The sequence below is a fragment of the Natrix helvetica genome, assembly GCF_964273705.1.
Source record: "Natrix helvetica genome assembly, chromosome: 2".
Taxonomy (NCBI): Eukaryota; Metazoa; Chordata; class Lepidosauria; order Squamata; family Natricidae; genus Natrix; species Natrix helvetica.
The window spans coordinates 70,546,113-70,564,931 of record NC_138552.1 but is presented as its reverse complement, the minus strand read 5'-3'; the positions used below and the strand labels follow the sequence as shown (position 1 = coordinate 70,564,931).

Below are 18,819 nucleotides of genomic sequence, written 5' to 3'. Positions count from 1 at the left end.
TTACAAAGACATATTTCTTTCTCAGATCATATGAATCTTTGTTCCTTTGTGAACAAAGTCAAGAATTGCTTTGCTCATTCAGTGAGCTGTTGTACACAAATGACACCCTACAAAGTGAGAAATGTTATAGTGAATTATCTAAAGAAAGAGCCAAAAGTAAATCCCCCCCCCACAGATCTCTCATGCATGTTTTCATTTCATCCCAGAAGAAACTGATATACGCCAAAAGTATTATTGCGTAATGTTTTGTTTTAGAAAGTAAATGCTACATTTTTCCTAGTTTCCTCAGATTTGACTATCCACACATGTACCTAATTGCTTTTACAGTGGATATTTCTGAACAAATGAATTTCTAAAAGACACATACTGATCAATTAAAAAGCAGGCATGTTTAAAAAGAAGCTGTACTGCTAATGAGTATAAAACACCTAGAATAAAGTCAGCATATAACAATACTAACAATAATCACAAAAGTATTTTATTTTATTGAAATTCTTCCAAGTTATATAGTCATCAATTTAATTTAACAATTGCACTTAAAAAATAACTGCAACTTGGGCTAAATCCAGTGGTGGGATTCAATTTTTTTTTGCTACCCGTTCTGTGGGCATGGCATGGCTTGGTGGGTAAGGCTTGGTGGGCATGGCAGGGGAAGGATACTGTAAAATCTCTATTCCCTCCCAACTCCAGGGGAGGGATACTGTAAAATCTCCATTTCCTCCCAACTCCAGGGAAAAGTTACTGCAAAATCCCCATTCCCTCCTGATCAGCTGGCACTTGGGAGGAAGAGAATAGATTGGGGCGGGGGCCAGTCAAAGGTGGTATTTACTGGTTCTCCAAACTACTCAAAATTTCCACTATTGGTTCTTCAGAACTGGTCAGAACCTGCTGAATATCATCTCTGGATTAATCAAAATGGTTTTGATTGGATTTCTCCTCTCATTCTTTTTTGTTTACGTAGGAATTCTAAGGACACAAGCATATGCATAATATTGTGACATTTATTACCCTTCCTCTTGGTCAAACCTCATTAACAAAATCAGGACTTTTCATATGGATCTAAGCAATCAGTACAATTATTACTATATATACAAACTCTTCCCAGGTCAGCCTATAAAGATTCATGAATTTCATCTATGCCTCCAGTTTATAGTACAATCTACCTAAAATAGTAATAGCATTTAGGCTTATATACTGCCACATACCGTTTTACAGCACTCTCTGGGTGGTTTATAATAAGCATTATAAAAATGCCTCTTGAGCAAGCCCCTTGTATTCTGTTTTTCACCCCCCCCCTCCACTCTAATCTGCTCTGTTGCCATTGTTTCTTCAAGCTGTTCCCAGAATATATTCTTTGATACTGGTTTCCCTTTTGTGATGCCATACATCAGGATTGAGCAACTACTTTTTCGGTTTAAAAGTAACAGTTCCCACCAAAATCATTTGTTGGAAGTTGCATCATATGTCAAGGCAAAGGGAATGGGACCGCCTGTTCTCTCTTTCTCTTAGATCCTTTTTTTTCACTTCTCTCTTTTAGAGATACTCTTTTCATTCTTTTCTTCCTCTGAACTGTAGCACACTGCAAATAGCTGGTGCCAGAAGTCTGCTTTCATCCCTAGCAGAAGGCTTCTGAAAAAGGTCAAGAGGTTGCAGGGGATCCAGTCTGCCTTAGCAGTAATAATGTCTGCCAAAAGGAGTTGAAGTGGACAATGGGTCGTTTCTGATTTCTTTTTGACCTTTCTTACTTTTTGTTCTCCAACCCCATTCCATTTGCAAGAGACACAATCATCCAGCAAATCAGAATTACATTTAATCACAATGGAAAGGTGGCCTGCTTTTCTCATTTATTATCTTCAGCAGCTGTCAAGTGATAGGCATTAATTAGACTTATGGCAAGAGGGGATAAACTTTTCCTTTCTCTAAGTCGGGGGTGTCAAACTCCCATCATCATGTCATATAGTGCAACTTTTTCCCCCTTTGCTAAACCGAGCATGTGCTGGCCAGTGCGTGACACATCTGGCCCACGGGCCACGAGTTTGACATCCCTGCTCTAAGCACTGGCATATAAACCTCCAATATTTTTCAAAGTTAGCATCCTCTATTTCCTTCAGACTCAATTACAGATAGTCAACTTATGATCACAATTGAGCCCAGAATTTCTGTTGCTAGCAAGGTGGTTGTTAAGTGAATGTTGTCCTATTTCATGACTTTTCTTCACACAGTTGTTAAGTGAATCACTGCAGTTGTTAACTTAGTAGCATGGTTGTTCAGTAACTCTGGCTTCCCCATTGACTTTGCTTGTCAAAGGTCGCAAAACCTGACCCCTGGACACTGTAACCATCATAAATATGGGTCGGTTGCCAAGTGTCTTAATTTTGATCACATGGCGATGGGATTGCTGCAATGGCTGTAAGTGTGAAAAACGATCATGTCACTTTTTTCAGTGCCATTGTAACTTTGAACGGTCACTAAATCAACTGTTGTAGGTTGAGGACTATCTGTCCTAAGAATTTTGAAAATTGCTCTGAATAACTAGCAGGAAATGCCCAGTATTGTTATTTTTCCTACAGATAATTATAACATTAGAAAAACAAAGTAAAAAAATAGACACAATTTTTCCAAGCACATTACATTTCCGCAAAAAATTTAGGGGAGTTAAGTTGGAATCAAGATAATATTCTGAATATAATCCATGACCTTATATCATCAATGAGCAGATTTCATGCTGCCTAAGGGCAAAATTCTTGATGTACTTCCATGCAGCTTATATTTGTTAAGTTAGTTTTTTAGGCTGTGTTCCTTCAAGCACAGATTGGTTGTTTCTAATTTCCTCAATCTTTGGCATACTATGATGCCATAAACTGTGAAACTGGCACTACTTCTTGTATCTTTTTATATTAAGTAAACATCAGACATTCTCCTTTGGGGAAACTCTTCTTATGACTTGCAGAAGCCATTCTGGATAAGAAGAAAGCAAAATACTAATTTAATTTTCTCCTACTTGCTGGAGATAATGACAATAAATACTTAAAAATGAAGATTTCCTTCCAGACACTCTGTACTTTATCTGTGAAATCTTGTTCTGTTTTATAGATCTAGTTTATACAGATCTCTTAATTTTTCACCTAGGTTATAAAAATATTTGAGTGCTACAGTATAGCAATTTGGCATAAAAATAGGAGATCATATGATTCAATATGACTCTACAGAAAAAGATTTCTTCACATACAAAGCAAGTATGTTAGGGTTAGATAAGGAGAGAGAGATAAGGATGACTTTCTATGTGAAAGGAAGAGTGATTAGTCATGTGACTTCCCATTTAATAGTCCATAATTCTATGCATACGTATCTACTAGTATTATTATTATTACAGAAAAACTAAGAAAGATAAAACATCCAACAGAGTAGTACTTAATAGAGACTTAATATTTTTTATCAATATGCTTTAAATGTAACAGGATCAGGGGTGAAATTCAGCAGGTTCTGACAGGTTCTGGAGAACTGGTAGCGGAAATTTTGAATAGTTTGGAGAACCAGCTGGCCCCAAAGTTGGGTGGGAATGGAGATTTTGCAATATCCTTCCCCCAGGAGTGGGGAGGGAATGGGGATTTTGCAGTATCCTTGCCCTGGAGTGGGGTGGGAATGGAGATTTTGCAGTATCCTTCCCCGGCCACACCCACCAAACCACGACCTCAGAACCCGGTAGTAATTTTTTTTGAATTTCACCACTGCGCAGGATATATCTTTCTATTACTTTCTACACTAGATGATAGAGTCTTTTGTTTTCCAGAACTGTGAATCTATAAATTCAAAACTATCCAATACAATGATTGAAAAATAATTTCTGGTATTTTAAAAATAGGTAGCCTACCTTATTATGCTCATAATTGTATGGGATTCTGAGTGTATCCATAGCTCTGATCATTGACTGTATTGCTGTAAATATATTCTGATACACCAGCTTTGTGAACCCTCTTTTGTCTTCCTCAGAATATCCTGAACCGTGAATGATTCTCATTTGTTTGATAAATGTGCTTTTGCCACTTTCTCCTGTACCTGCAAAACATTTGAAAAGAGATGCATCGTTAGATTACAATGGTTGTTGAAAAAGCATCAGTTCTACAGCTTTACTTGCCTATTTTAAGAATTAAACTAATAAAAGAATATAAACCCTAACAATTAACTTATTCCATTTCACAATACTAGATTAATGAATTAAATCAAATCTAAAACCTTTGTCACTATAAGCGTTACTTAATCTCTGCCTTGTTGTTACATGAAGAAGTAATTTGCACCTAACAATCAAACATTTTATATACAGTGTAAATCTCATTTTCCAAGTGAGAATATTCTCTGTCACTAATAGTCAAGTAATTAGCTACTTCATCACGGTACCACTAGAACCTTATGTGATAATGAAATACAGAAAAATATCCATACCATCACAAAGTAGCTTTGGACTCCTTCAATCAATTTTAAAAGCATTTTGTTCATAATTCCCCAACTATGTTTACACTTTGGAATTAGTTTTAATAGTTTTGTTAATTTGCATTTGGAAGTATTTATGTGCCCTTGCCCCTTTCCTATAAGGGACCCAAGTAAACCTTGTCCTTTTCTACAAGAAAAGGTTTTACAAACGTACAAAATGTAGAAGACACTATATGTGTGACATAACAGCAGAGAGGCAATGCTTCGTGTCACAATGAACAAGTTCATGCACTAAAAAAACCCAAAACTCATATTCATCTGATTTCACTCTAAATGTTTAAAGTAGATGTCCCCAAGGAAAACAATTCTATATATCAGCCTGCCAACCATTCAGCTAATTTTTTTTATATCCAGGATGAAAATTAGAAAAATGAGAACATCCAAATTGTGATCAGGCAGATAGCAGGAAAAAGAAATTTATCCCTACATAATGAAATGAGTGAGCGACTTTTAACAGTTTTGCAGTTTCTGTACCTTCAAAAAAATTTTTGATATATGGTTCTCTAGTCCTTGATGTTGCACATACCTGGCCACTGATACTATAGAACATGATTCTTAATGTTATTTTTCAAGATCTCATAAACTGTCTAATAAGGAATTGCTAACCATTTTGTTTGCAGTTCAGCCAAGAGGGACGATTTATATCACATGTAGACAATGCTAACTGTTGGTAGATTACAACCAGCCTTCTCCCTTACAATGAAGGATGCTTGAATGGAATGAAGAAAGCTGGACTGTATTTGAATTTTATTTGAATTCAAACACATTGCAGATTTACAAAAGAATACAGCATAAAAGACAGAAACTTTGTTGTGGTGGTCTACAAGTACCACTCCAACAAGTAAACTTAAAAGAAAGAGTATGTCACTCAATTTAATCAAATCTACTTTTTCACTGACAAATGTAAGATTTGCACTATAAGGCTTAGAATGCATTTGTTAAAAATGAAGAGAACATTTTGAAAATCCAATTTTGACGTTCATTTGAATTCCAGCATATTTTAATATTAAACTGCTATTGTAAATATTTGTTAACTGCTCAGAGACAGTGAGATAGGTGGTATATAAATGTGATTAATAACATAAATAGTTGACCCAATATAACCCGGCTCTTTGTTTTAAGATGGAGTGAAGGGAAACTGGCAGGTTTTCTTTGATAATGTCTCTGGTCTAAAGTTCATCAACAATGAATTGCAGCAAACTTTGTACCATTTATCTAAAGATGAAGTGTCAGTAAGATAAAGGAATTGTTGATTAACTTGCTTCTTCAAATTCATTAACAGGCATGAAAACTCTAAGTGGCCTATTACATATACAACAGCAGAAAAACTGTTGAACCTTTATGCTTTCTATGTGCCAGATGCAACTTGCGGAGTCACTGAATTGAGTTTTGTTTTGCACTGGTCATACACTGAATTCAGGCTTAGTGGTCTTTCATGACCACTTTATTTCACCAATTTCACTGGATCTATTTGGACTAATCAGTTTGTGGGGGGAAAATGACCTCAAATGTTACAGTCAACTTCCAGCTCAAACCAGCATCTGCCAAAGTACTTCAGGGAAATGGCTACCCAGCTCTCTTTGAAGGCCACTACTTGTCTTGCCTGACAATCCTTTAAATATTTGAAGGCTACTATAATCCCTCTTACTCCCTCCCTGCCCCCTTCTATTCTCTTTTCTGCAAGCTAAGCTTAATTAAACTGTTCCTCGTAGGAGTTCATTTCCAGTTCCCTTACCAACTCAGTCCAATTTGTTGATGTCCTTTCAGACTGCAGTGCCCAGAGCCGGATACAGTATTCCAAGAGGGTTTTGACCAAGGGAGTGTAAATGGAACAATTACTTCCTGACTCTATGTTCCTGTTAGTACATCCCAAAATAGCACTGACTGTTTTAACAGCCACATGATACTATGGGCCTATATTCAACTTTTCTTCTATTAGAACATCTAGATGTTTTTCATATGTACTACTCTCAAGCCAGTTCTCTTCTTTCCTATACTTGTGCCTTTCATTTTCCCTGTTAACCTTCATTCTACTTGGGTCCACTGATGAAATTTATCTACAATATTTTTTTGAAGTAGAAGTATTGTGGAAAACAAAGCAAAGGTACTACCAATAGTAATAGGCCCTTTGGGAACAATCAGAAAACACTACTTGAACTCCATCAGCATTGACAAAATCACCACCAATCAATTGCTTTGCTTGGAACAGCTTATTCCTGAGACAACACTTTAATACCAACAAAGAACATCTGCCTATCCCAGGTCCTTAAGGAGTTGATAGGTAGATAAAAATGCCAAAAACAATCTAAACATCTGGTTGTGTGACCAACTATAACAATTTTTTTAAAAATTATATGTCATCAGGGCAATGGATATGGTACTTGTCTCAAACTTCCAATCAAAGTCGAAGTAAAAAGTAAAGCCAATAACAAGTACCATTTGGTTTTGTTTATTAGTCAAAAATGAATCCATATAGGAATTATGATCATGTAGCCCATATTTTAACATTTTGTTCATGAAGATAACATAAGACTTTGCTGAGGTCAAGGTATGCTATATGCACGGCACTCCCCTGATCTAGTAATTCTATTCAGAAAAAAGGGTATTTTGCCAGGACCTATGCTCGCTCTTATTAACTTTGCATTCCTATCTAAGTGTTCATAAATTTGATGCTTAATAATCTGCTGATGGACCTTGTCCCCTGCTGATGTCAAACTGATAAGTCTGTAATTTCCTGCATTGTCCTCCTTTCTCTCTCGTTTTTTGAATACAGAGACAACATTTACATTTCTCCGTTCTCCTGAAACCTTACCAGTGCATCAGTAGTTGTCAAAGAATATAGTAAGTAATATGATACTTCACTACTTTGGATTGTACTCAGTTTATATTTCAAAAGCCAAATTATGTCATTGTTTAGATTGCAATTAACATAGCTGGTAGTACTTATTATGCATATTTTATTAAGAACAGGTTAAATGTGGTAGAATGTAGAGGAATGTGGAAATGACATATATATGCAGATATGCACTAAGGAAGGAGGGAGGATAAAACTTAGTCCTAGAAACAGAAAGTGTGAGAAAGAAACTCAAAATAATGCCTCTTGACTCTGTTGCTATGAGAGGAGACAATGGCAGGCTTTCATAATTAAGTTGTTATGCTCTACAATAATAAAGTAGCATTCATCTGATTTGATCTACTTTGAAGGGCAGATATTGAGCTGATATAAACCATAATCACGTCTTATTATTCCAAACTTTTTTCACCTGGTCAAGGACTAATATCAGCATTTTCATTCCCATTGAAGTTAACATTAATAGTGGAGGGGAAAAAGCCATATAAGGACAACGCTGTTGCACCATCAATTTTCCCCAAGCGAACTCAAATGTCTGAATCTAAAATGTGTATCAATACAGAGCATGCCCACAATTTTTGTGTACAGGCTCCTCGGTTTACAACCATTCATTTAGTGACCATTTGAAGTTACAATGGCACTGAAAAAAGTGACATGATCATTTTTCACACTTACAACCGTTGCAGCATCCTCACGTAACCAAAATTGGGATGCTGTAAATTGGCTCACATTTATAACGGTTGCTGTTTCATATAATCACCTTTTGTGACCTTCTGATAATTAAAGTCAATGGGGAAGCCAGATTCACTTAACAATTGCCAACTTAAACACTGCAGTGATTCATTTAACAACTGTGGTAAGAAAGGTTGCAAAATGGGACAAAACTCACTTAACTATTGTCTCACTTAGCAATAGAAATTTTGGGGTATCTCCTTACCTAAAAAAACAAAACTAAAACCAGAATGACCAAAGATGCTCAAAAAACCAATGGGACCAGGAGCAAATTTCAGATTTCCTGATCGCTTCCCCACTGACTTTTCTTGAGGGAATCTGGCATTGGGAAATTCTTCGTCTGGATGGGCGACAACAGACTCAAACTCAACCCTTCCAAGACGGAGTGGCTGTGGCTACCGGCGCCCCGCTTTAGCCAATGTGTTCCATCTCTGGCCATCGGGGGGGAACAACTGCCCCCAGTGGATAGGGTACGCAATTTGGGCGTCCTCCTAGATTCCCGGCTGTCGCTAGATGATCATGTGACGGCCGTGGCTAGGGGGGCGTTCCACCAGGTTCGCCTGGTGCGCCAATTGCGTCCCTTACTAGAGCGGGACGCCCTTTGCACAGTCACCCATGCCCTAGTGACTTCTCGCCTTGATTACTGTAACGCTCTCTACATGGGGCTCCCCTTGAGATGCACCCGAAGGTTCCAGCTGGTCCAGAACGCAGCCGCGCGGGTTATTATGGGGAGTACTAGGTACTCCCATGTAACACCTTTCCTGCGTGAGCTGCACTGGCTACCTGTGGCTTTTTGGGTGCGTTTCAAGGTGTTGATTGTCATCTTCAAAGCGCTCCATGGCTCGGGACCTAGTAATTTGCGGGATCGCATTCTACCCCATACATCCCTGCGACCAATCCGCTCTCACAGAGAGGGTCTCCTCCGGGTACCTTCCGCTAAACAGTGCGGGCGGGCGGTGCCTAGGAGTAGGGCCTTCTCTGTGATGGGCCCAACCCTCTGGAATGACCTCCCCCCCGATATTAGAACCACCTCTGATCTCCGCTCCTTCCGCAAGAAACTCAAGACCCACCTGTTTCGAGTAGCTGGTCTGGCCTAATTATAATCGTAATTGTATTTACAAAGGGAACATCTACTACTAACTTTCCTGGATGGCTTTTTAAATTTTATATTGGGGTTTTAAACGGGTTTTAAAATTGTTTTTAATTATTTAAATTGGTTTTGGGGTCTTATATACAGACAGTATGTGTGTGTTGTTTTTGTTCAATGTCTTATGTTGTGTTTTGTTGTTTTGATCATGAACGGTCTGTACACCGCCCCGAATCCCTACGGGGAGAGGGGGCGGTCTATAAATTAAATAAACCTTAAACCTTAAACCTTCCTTTTCTAGCAGACAGGTAAGTGGCTGCTGCTGGATGGGGGAGGGAGCCCAGGATTGAGAGACTTGCTGGGAAACTGTCATGGAACACTGTAAATGAAGATCATGTGGTAAGTTCAACAGTGTAACAGCAGCCAATAACACTGAAGCAGCCACAAACTCCACTATGGTGAAGACCAAAGAGCTGTCAAAGGACACCAGAAACAAAATTGTAGACCTGCACCAGGCTGGGAAGACTGAACCTGCAATAGGCAAGCAGCTTGGTGTGAACAAATCAATTGTGGGAGCAATAATTAGAAAATGGAAGACATACAAGACCACTGATAATCTCCCTCGATCTGGGGCTCCACGCAAGATCTCACCCCGTGGGCTCAAAATGATCCCAAGAACGGTGAGCAAAAATCCTAGGATCACACGGGGGGACCTAGTGAATGACCTGCAGAGAGCTGGGACCAACGTAACAAAGGCTACCATCAGTAACACACTACGCCGCCAGGGACTCAGATCCTGCAGTGCCAGACGTGTCCCCCTGCTTAAGTCAGTCCATGTCCGGGCCCATCTGAAGTTTGCTAGAGAGCATTTGAATGATCCAGAAGAGGATTGGGAGAATGTCATATGGTCAGATGAAACCAAAATAGAACTGTTTGGTAGAAACACAACTCGTCGTGTTTGGAGGAGAGAGAATGCTGAGTTGCATCCAAAGAACACCATACCTACTGTGAAGCACGGGGGTGGCAACATCATGCTTTGGGGCTGTTTTTCTGCAAAGGGACTAGGACGACTGATCCGTGTACAGGACAGAATGAATGGGGCCATGTATTGTGAGATTTTGAGTGCAAACCTCCTTCCATCAGCAAGGGCATTGAAGATGAAACGTGGCTGGGTCTTTTAACATGACAATGATTCCAAACATACTGCCCGGGCAATGAAGGAGTGGCTTCGTAAGAAGGTCCTGGAGTGGCCTAGCCAGTCTCCAGATCTCAACCCCATAGAAAACCTTTGGAGGGAGTTGAAAGTCCGTGTTGCCCAGCGACAGCCCCAAAACATCACTGCTTTAGAGGAGATCTGCATGGAGGAATGGGCCAACATACCAGCAACAGTGTGTGCCAACCTTGTGAAGACTTACAGAAAACGTTTGACCTCTGTCATTGCCAACAAAGGATATATAATGAAATATTGAGATGAACTTTTGATACTGACCAAATACTTATTTTCCAGCATAATTTGCAAATAAATTATTTCCAAATCAGCCAATGTGATTGTTTGGTCTTTTTTTTACATTTTGTCTCTCACAGTTGAGGTCTACCTATGATGCCAATTACAGGCCTCTCTCATCTTTTTAAGTGGGAGAACTTGCACAATTGGTGGTTGACTAAATACTTTTTTGCCCCACTGTATATAGATAAAGAGTTGGTGTGAACAAGCAAGTGGCTATATACATTTTCTAAATAAATAAATAAAATACATACACAAACACACACAGGCCCCAAAGGCAGCACACAACACAACTGATGTCATGCATGAGATGTACGTATCATTCCCTGGCCTTATGTGACATCGTTAAGAGTACAGAAGGCGACATTATGGTGACGAGGCGGGGGGGAGCAGCTGTTTCTCCAAAACGAAGAGGAGGAAGACGGACTTAGCATAAAAGGAAGGATTTTGTAAAAAGCCTGTTTCCTGGAAACCTGAATACATTAGTAGTACTATTATGCCAAGTACTCTAACAGATAAAATACTCCAAAGGCAAAGATCCAACATCAAATTTCATTCCATTTCAACAACTGAACCACAATTTCTCACAGGCAAACCCCATTCTTAGAACTTCACTGTCTTCTTCCTTCCAAATAGCAGGTATGTTTTACAAAATTTACCAGTGAAACAAATTAAGTTACAATTCTGCTTACACACAATGTTCTGCAACATCAAGTTGACAATAATGTTTGTTTCATTTCCAGCTCTTTCCCAACAGTTAACACCCAGTCACTGCATGGAGAAGTGAGACAAACACTGATTTATTTTGCTGCAAAGCATTTAAACAAATGCATGAAAACACTAGTCATTTGTAACAGCAAGAATATTGTTAAACTGTAATACAAAATGGCTAATTAGATGCAGACATTGTGTGTTGCAATAATAGAAGTCTTACTTACATACACTTACACACACATTGATTATCCTAACTAAATTTCAACAACAAGCTCCACCCATATTTAATTATTCATAAAGCCATAATTTAACTCTCTCCATCAGGCCAAACTAAAAGATGTACAGCACACTTATATATATCTTAGTTTCCCTTTCTCCAACAATTCCAGAGAAGTTAAATGTTTGATAGCTTCCATCCCTTCCTCTTATATGTACCTGCTTACATATGTTCTGCTAGATATATTTACTACTTTTATCACTAGAGTTACACCAGAGGTTAAAATTCCCTGGCTATGCAGATCTTCAAGATAACTTCCTTTTTCGTCTTATCCAGGGGTAGCTGGCTCAGAAGTTCTGGGAGTTGAAGTTCACAGGTTGTAAAGGAGCCACACCTGCTCTTATTATTATGAAAAACAATTAGTGCTGGAGTTCTACTTAATCTAATTTAAAAGTCAACAAAAGTAAATAAATCACCTTAAAATACTGGCAGCAGTCTTTTGAATTATACTGAGTGTGCCTTTAAACCAAATGAAGATTTTTAAGGGCCCATTTTTAAGAATTTAAGGCGGAGGAATAGAAGATTTTGTCAAACACAGGTCTCCAGCTCCTATCCCTATTATTAAAACCTTAACAAAACAAAAAACACAAGCAGATAAGAAGTCCCCACCCCTTCTGGCAATGTATTTATGCTGTTGGATGGCCCACGTTTTTGGAAGGCCAGAATGCTATGTGGCCCTTCAAATTGTGATCAACTGTGCTGTAAATCTTCCGAATAAAATCTGACACTCTAAATGTTGTAATACTGGCCAGACATATATCTTGCAATCTTACAGTACAGTAATTTCTGTTCTTTTAGATAAAAAAAAATACTTCTGAATGTTCAGAATTAGCTACTAGTACCAGAGTTTTTCAAAACAACACATTTGATGTTAGTCAAATTCCATCTATGTATTAGGATGAGCTCTTATTTTGCTAAGAATAGGACTTACATAAACAATAAACAAAAATATAGAAGTAAACCAGAAGTCTTCTCCATAGTTAACTACCACAGTAAATAACCAATCAGAGTGGAAAAATATGACCAATAGTTCATTATTTACAGTTTTTATGTTTTTCGCTATGCCATTTTAATCCCAGCAGCTCAAAACACATAAATAAAAAATAGAAGTTTTTAAACCCTTAAATATTTAAAGATCAATTAAAATTTTAATAACATAAAACCAATAGACCTCAGCTGATAGCACCTAACACATCAGTTGAATCCAACTGCTGTTACACCAAATGTTCCATAAAACCATTAGTACTTTTTCAAGTTAGAAGTGTAATTGGCATCTTATGTCTGAGAGAAGATTGTTCCAAAGAATAGATGCCATCACCAAAATGTTTGCCTCCAAACTTCCTCAAAAACAATCTTGTAAAGCAGTGGTGGGTTCTCAATTTTTTTACTACCAGTTCGGTGGGTTTGGTTAGGTGGGGGGGGGGCATGTGACTGAGTGGGCGTGGCCAACTTGACATCACTCACACCCACGCCCACACAGTCACATGCCTTCCCCACCTAGCCACGTTCACCAAACCAGCAAAAAATTCTGTTTTGCCAGCTGGGAGGCTGGCAAAGAAGCCTCGCTTTCCCTGCCGCTGCAGCTGCTTCCACCTCAGCGCTGAATGGTCTGTGCCTTCTTCCTACGGATTGACACCACAGGAGGGCAGGAAAGAAGCCGGTCTTGGGAAAGATCTTCCCTCCACCTCTAGAAAGCCCACACAGGAAGAGAACAGTTCTCAAAGAGAACGAAGTGGGCATGGCGCACCCAGAGCTACCACTTCTTCACAACAGCCAAGGACGGAAGAGGTGCTTCTTCTGTCCTCGGCTGTTGTGAAGAAGTGGCAGCTCTGGGTGTGCCACGCCACTTCGTTCTCCGGCCCATCTCCTTCCCTTGATCGGCTGCTACCGCCAGGGTACTGCCAGGGCAAGAGCAGTGTGTTTGTGTAGGGGGGGCACAGATTATTTGGCACTGAGGTTGAAGCAGGGGTCCTACTGCAGTTGGCGGGGAGCACTGCTAAGGATCAGTGCCCGGGGATTCTCTGCCTGGTACTCACCGACTGATCCACCATGTCACCTTCTCACCCTGGGAACCTTCGTACCGGCTGGAGCCGGCAGGGGTGCCCACCCTGAGAAAGGGGGAGAGCTCTCCCATCACTCAGCAGGCTCCTGACACTTCAACAGGGCAGGAAAGAAGCCAGTTTTGAGAGAGACCTTCCCTCCCCTTCCAGAGAGTCCATGTGGGGAAAGAGGAGGTGGGCTGCTTTAAATGTGGGTGGGCGGTTTATTACTCGTTATGGTGGGCGCAGCAAGACACATGTCATAGCAGTGCCCACACCGCATGCCTGGGTGAAGACAGCACATAGATGGGTGAGTTTTTCTTCCCCTCCCCTCTCTCTTTGCCCACCCGCCTCCTGCTGCTTTTCCTCCCATTCCTCCATTGTGTTGCTTGGTCACAAGGGCTGAAGAAACGATGGCAGAGGGTTAAGCAGAGATAAGAGGATGCCCAGAGGGGTGTTCCCCTTCACCATTGGCGGCGGGGGCTGCTTTATTGCACACCATCTTTCTTTCTCTGGTCCCTCTCCTTCCCTTGCTTGCCCTGGCGGTACCCCGATGGTAGCAGTCTGTGGTTATCTCCTTCCATTGATCAGCAAAGAATGTTAACTGGCCCCCGATGGGAAGGTTCTCCATGCAGTCACTTCTGACGCCAGAAGGGGCAACCTCCCGCGATCTCTTGGGGGGGGAGTGCTATCTGCTTCTTCCTGCTGTATCCTGCTGCTGTACCTATCTGGGGGAAAGTTGACGTTGTGGATGGGAAGGTTGAATCCCCCATCCGACCCTCGAAAGGGTGAGCATCTGTAGTAAGGAGAAGCGTGGGTCTCAGACCGCCTATAAAGTGATGGCAAAACCTTACGCTGATCCTTGGATTCAATCAGCAGAGGTTCCAGAGGAGCCCCGAATAGCTGATCTGCTGAAAATAGGGTGGATGCCAGTCTCCATTTGGACCTTGCGTATGCTTGCTGCTGCTTGAGCCAAAGGAGGTGTCTGGTCGCCACTAAAGAGGCAATGGATTTGGATGCAAATCAAGCTGCGTTCAGAGATGTGTCCGCAGAATATTCCATTGCCGCTTTCAATTTATTAATATCCTGGTGGGATCTAGTGTCTCCCGGGGGAAGCTTATCTTGTAACTGTTTCAACAAGAGCAGAGAAACTCTTGTTGAAGAAGGATGCTGCCGTGGAAGCTCGGACTGCCCAGGCAGTGGCATCTTGGCTACCTTCCTGGCCATGAACAGAAGAGACCGAAATAAGGAAGGCTTGAATAGGCCTACAAAGACAAGGTGGTCAGGCGCCAGGCTCTTGTCTTCGGAAAGATCTGCATTCCTGAGGACATCCTCCTCCTCAAACAGGGATGCCTGACTAGGCGAAACAGAGAGGGGAGGATCCTGGATGGACAAGAGGCCTCGAGTATCTCGGGCTTCCTGAGGGGCCAGAGGTCTGACTCTCTCTAATGACTGAGGTGTGGCTCTGTGTTGCAGGCTGGCCACAATCCCTTGCCTGATCGCTTCAGTAATGATGGCTGCCATATTGGGAGGGGTTGCTGATGGTTGAGGAGCACATGGTCCTTGAGATGAAGAAGCCAAGGTGATTTCCAGAGTGAGACTTCTATATCCTGTAGGTTGATTCTTACTTGGAGGGATATCAAATAAAACTCCACCTTCCTCAGGGTGATGAGATAAGGTGGAAGATGACAACTCCCCTTCGCTATCTGGTGACAATTCTGCTCATTGAGGACTGTCGGAGGTGATAGGGAGTTTTTCGAATGGGCAGGGGCTGACCTGCTCCATGGAGCGTTGATCCGAAGCCCTCTTGGCTGCCTCCCTCTGGGCCTTTTCAAACTCCCTGTCCAAAGCCCTCTGGTGCCGACTCTCTGCCTGTTGTGTGGCCTTGGAGGCCTTTGAAGAGCACACTCTGGATCTGGATTCGGGGGCTGCACACTTCCTCGCAAGCCTCAATTCCGAGGTTCCTGCTGCCTGCCTGTCTACTGGGGGGGGGGGGGATTCAGATGTCAAGGCTGAGTCCCCTGTAACAGTGGTTGCCAGGCCAGGGGCTGAGGCCGTGGAGTAAACACTCGTAGGCTGTGCCTCCTGGACCTTAGCAGGGTCACAATCCCCTCGCAATTCCCGGGCAGTGTTCTGGAGCATACTCGTGGACGCTGCTCTTCAGTGGAGTAGGCCGAATTGTCAACTCTTATGCGCCCAGCAAGGCAGGGAGAAGCCCTGATCGCTGGAAAAGAGGGAACCTTCTCCTCCTGATGTTAAAAGGGAGCAGGCTGCTAAATTTCTGTTGAAAAACTACCTAAGCATTATATTTTCGAAGGAGAGGAGAGGAAAACATGTCCAGCCCAAGGATAGACTGAATCGAAAAGCTGGGAGGAGCTACCAGAGGTGGTGTGACATCACAGATTGTATCCAATCAGTCTGACAGAATTAACCGGTTCCTGGATGCTATGTCTACCAACTATGGAGAACTATCTGGATGCTTCAGCTGGTACAAAATGTGGCTTCATAGACAGCTGTTAGATTAACTGGAATTCAGAATTTCTTTAAAACAGCAACACTCTTTCACAGAAGTCATTTCTGTATAATAGTTTAAAAATACAACAATACTATATATGTAATCTAGTTCTAATGAAAGATGCTCATTTATCAACATCTTTCTGAGTCAAAATTATATGGAATCTTGATAAGTTTTACTTCTATGATAGTATTATTTTAAAAATAAATCATAAACCTGATCCAAATTAGTTGACTAAGAACAGAGATCAAGGACCTAATATCTGCAGCAGCAACAGAATTCAGTGTATAGTAATGTAAGCTATTCTTTGGAATTCATCTATTCTTTGCAACGCCATGGAAAGTCCATCTACTGAGCATGAGAACATCAAGAATAAAACTGGATGAAGCTTAAAAATAAAACCAGCTTCATTAAAATTGTCTGCTAGAATATTATTTATTCCATTTGTATATCACCAATTTTGCCAGGAAGTACCAGAAGTTTACAACAATAAATCATACATTTAAATAAGCTTTGTGTCCTCCAGATGTGTTTGACTGTAACCTAGATTCCTAACTATTCACCATAGTTACAACATATTCTGTGAGTCCAATACATCTGGAAGACACTAGTTTGGAAAGATGCAATCCCCTGCTTCCAACACTAAAAATTTGCATGAAAGAATTTAGCACAGACACATTAAAGTAGACATTTATGGAACTGAAGCATTTGCACCACTGCCAGGACTAAGATTCTAACTCTGACTAAATGCTAGAAGTTTACAAAATCTGATTTTAAATTAATTTGAATTTCAAAGACAAGACAAATGAGGACTTTTTAAGAATATGGTATGGTGGCTGCTGTCAGTAGTTTTGCATATTTGTTTATTTATTTATTCATTTGCTACCTTTAAATCTCCATTTTACCTCACGAACTTGTGGTAGTTTCAAAAATATTTATTTTATATCCACAACTGCAATGCTGTGAGGTTGACTGGGCTGAGAGAATGGGATCTCCAGTAACTTTCCATGGCTGAGAACGGACTCAAACCCAGAATATGCTGGTTCTGGTCCATCAGCTTAACCATTATACAAATAGTTAACAAAAATATGGTAACCAATGACTGCATCAGTAATCCATCAGTAAAAGGAATGAAGCTATGGAAAATCAACTATTGATCAGCTTGTGCAGAATTTTTTGGAAGATAATCCCCTAGGCCAGGGGTCACCAACCTTTCAGATCTCAGGGACCACTAAATTTCTAATTTTAAATCCCACGGACCACTAATATGAATTTGTTAAAAAGATAAATAGTATTTAGTGTACTATAAAAAAATGCAAATAATTTTTCTGCAGACCACCAAAATTTTCTCACAGACCACCAATGGTCCACAGACCACCAGTTGGTGACCATTGCCCTAAGCTACCCAGTATCATGCTATGTATTACCGGTATATAGCAATATAATTGTTGGGAATCAAATCCTAAAGGAAATAGAGTGTGATTCTGTACTATATTAAAATTAAAATAGCAAATAACCTGACCGGTTGTGTAACAAGGTATCATGTCAGTGACACAAAACTAACATTCCAAAAGATTTAAAGATAAGGAATTGCTTCCCAACTCAGCTGCTCTGATTTCTTTTTCTTTCTTTGAACTAATCAATTTATGCATTACATTTCTTCACAAGCTGCCTCTCCGTCACTTCTCTTTCTATGGTATAACCTCTCACCTGGCATATAACTGGCTAGAAAATGCTGCTATGCATATTAAATAATCTCCCTCACTACTCTTGTGGAATGAGGAGTGGAGGGGAAAAAAAACTGGGTCAAACACTGGCAAAGCAGTTTGCTCAGCTACCCAGTGAACCTATCTAATCTGCCAGCAATGCGCTTCCAATACAAGGGATAAGAAATCAATTACAGAACTGAACAATTCCCATGGCTTTTTGCACAGCAGATTATGAAAATTTCACGAATTTCTATTAAAACCTGCAAGACAAAATGGGAAGTTGAAAAGTATATTTTTTAATGAGAAAACATTTGCCAGTACTCTGTAAGTCTGTGTTCAAATTACTAGTTAATTATGAAACCTACGCATGTCTGAGATCAATAGTGCATAGATAAAGAAGAATATCCTTTATGGACCAGTCAAGAATATATTAAACATAGAGAGAAGCTTACTATACTTTATTAAGTCTTAGAAAGTATATAGTGATATTCTAAGATGTGGTGTTTTATCACACACAGACACATATATACTGTATATATTATAAACATATTATAAACAACCTATAATAATATAAGCATAATTGTAATAAATATAAATAAATATATCATAATCAAGACAAAATGATAATTATGTCATATTTATTATATGTAGGTGATCATATAAAGTATGATTTGGATATTTTCAGTAAAACTAGTTTTTAAAAGCATATTCTTTCAATACTATACCTGTGTTTTGTTAAACTTTTAAAATATAAAATACAGAAAACCAAACATTAAAAGTAAAAAACAGAAAAATACTTGAACTAGAGCACTTATTTTTGAAAATATTAATTGAGTAAGCAATTTAGCCTGTTAAACAACGTTAACTGTGAGAACTTAGTACAAATGTCAACTATTTAGTATA

The 18,819-nt window shown here is 40.0% G+C and overlaps 1 protein-coding gene across 2 annotated transcripts in view; it reads right to left on the bottom strand.

The window, feature by feature from the left end:
- Positions 1 to 18,819, bottom strand: part of LOC309386550 (guanine nucleotide-binding protein G(q) subunit alpha) — a 102,573-nt gene that overhangs the window by 55,057 nt on the left and 28,697 nt on the right. For both annotated transcript variants that reach the window (XM_081942059.1, XM_081942058.1), the window contains exon 2: positions 3,872 to 4,056. In XM_081942059.1, coding sequence (XP_081798185.1) covers positions 3,872 to 4,018 — 147 coding nt within the window. In that variant the 5' untranslated portion in view covers positions 4,019 to 4,056. The remainder of the gene's footprint in view (positions 1 to 3,871; positions 4,057 to 18,819) is intronic.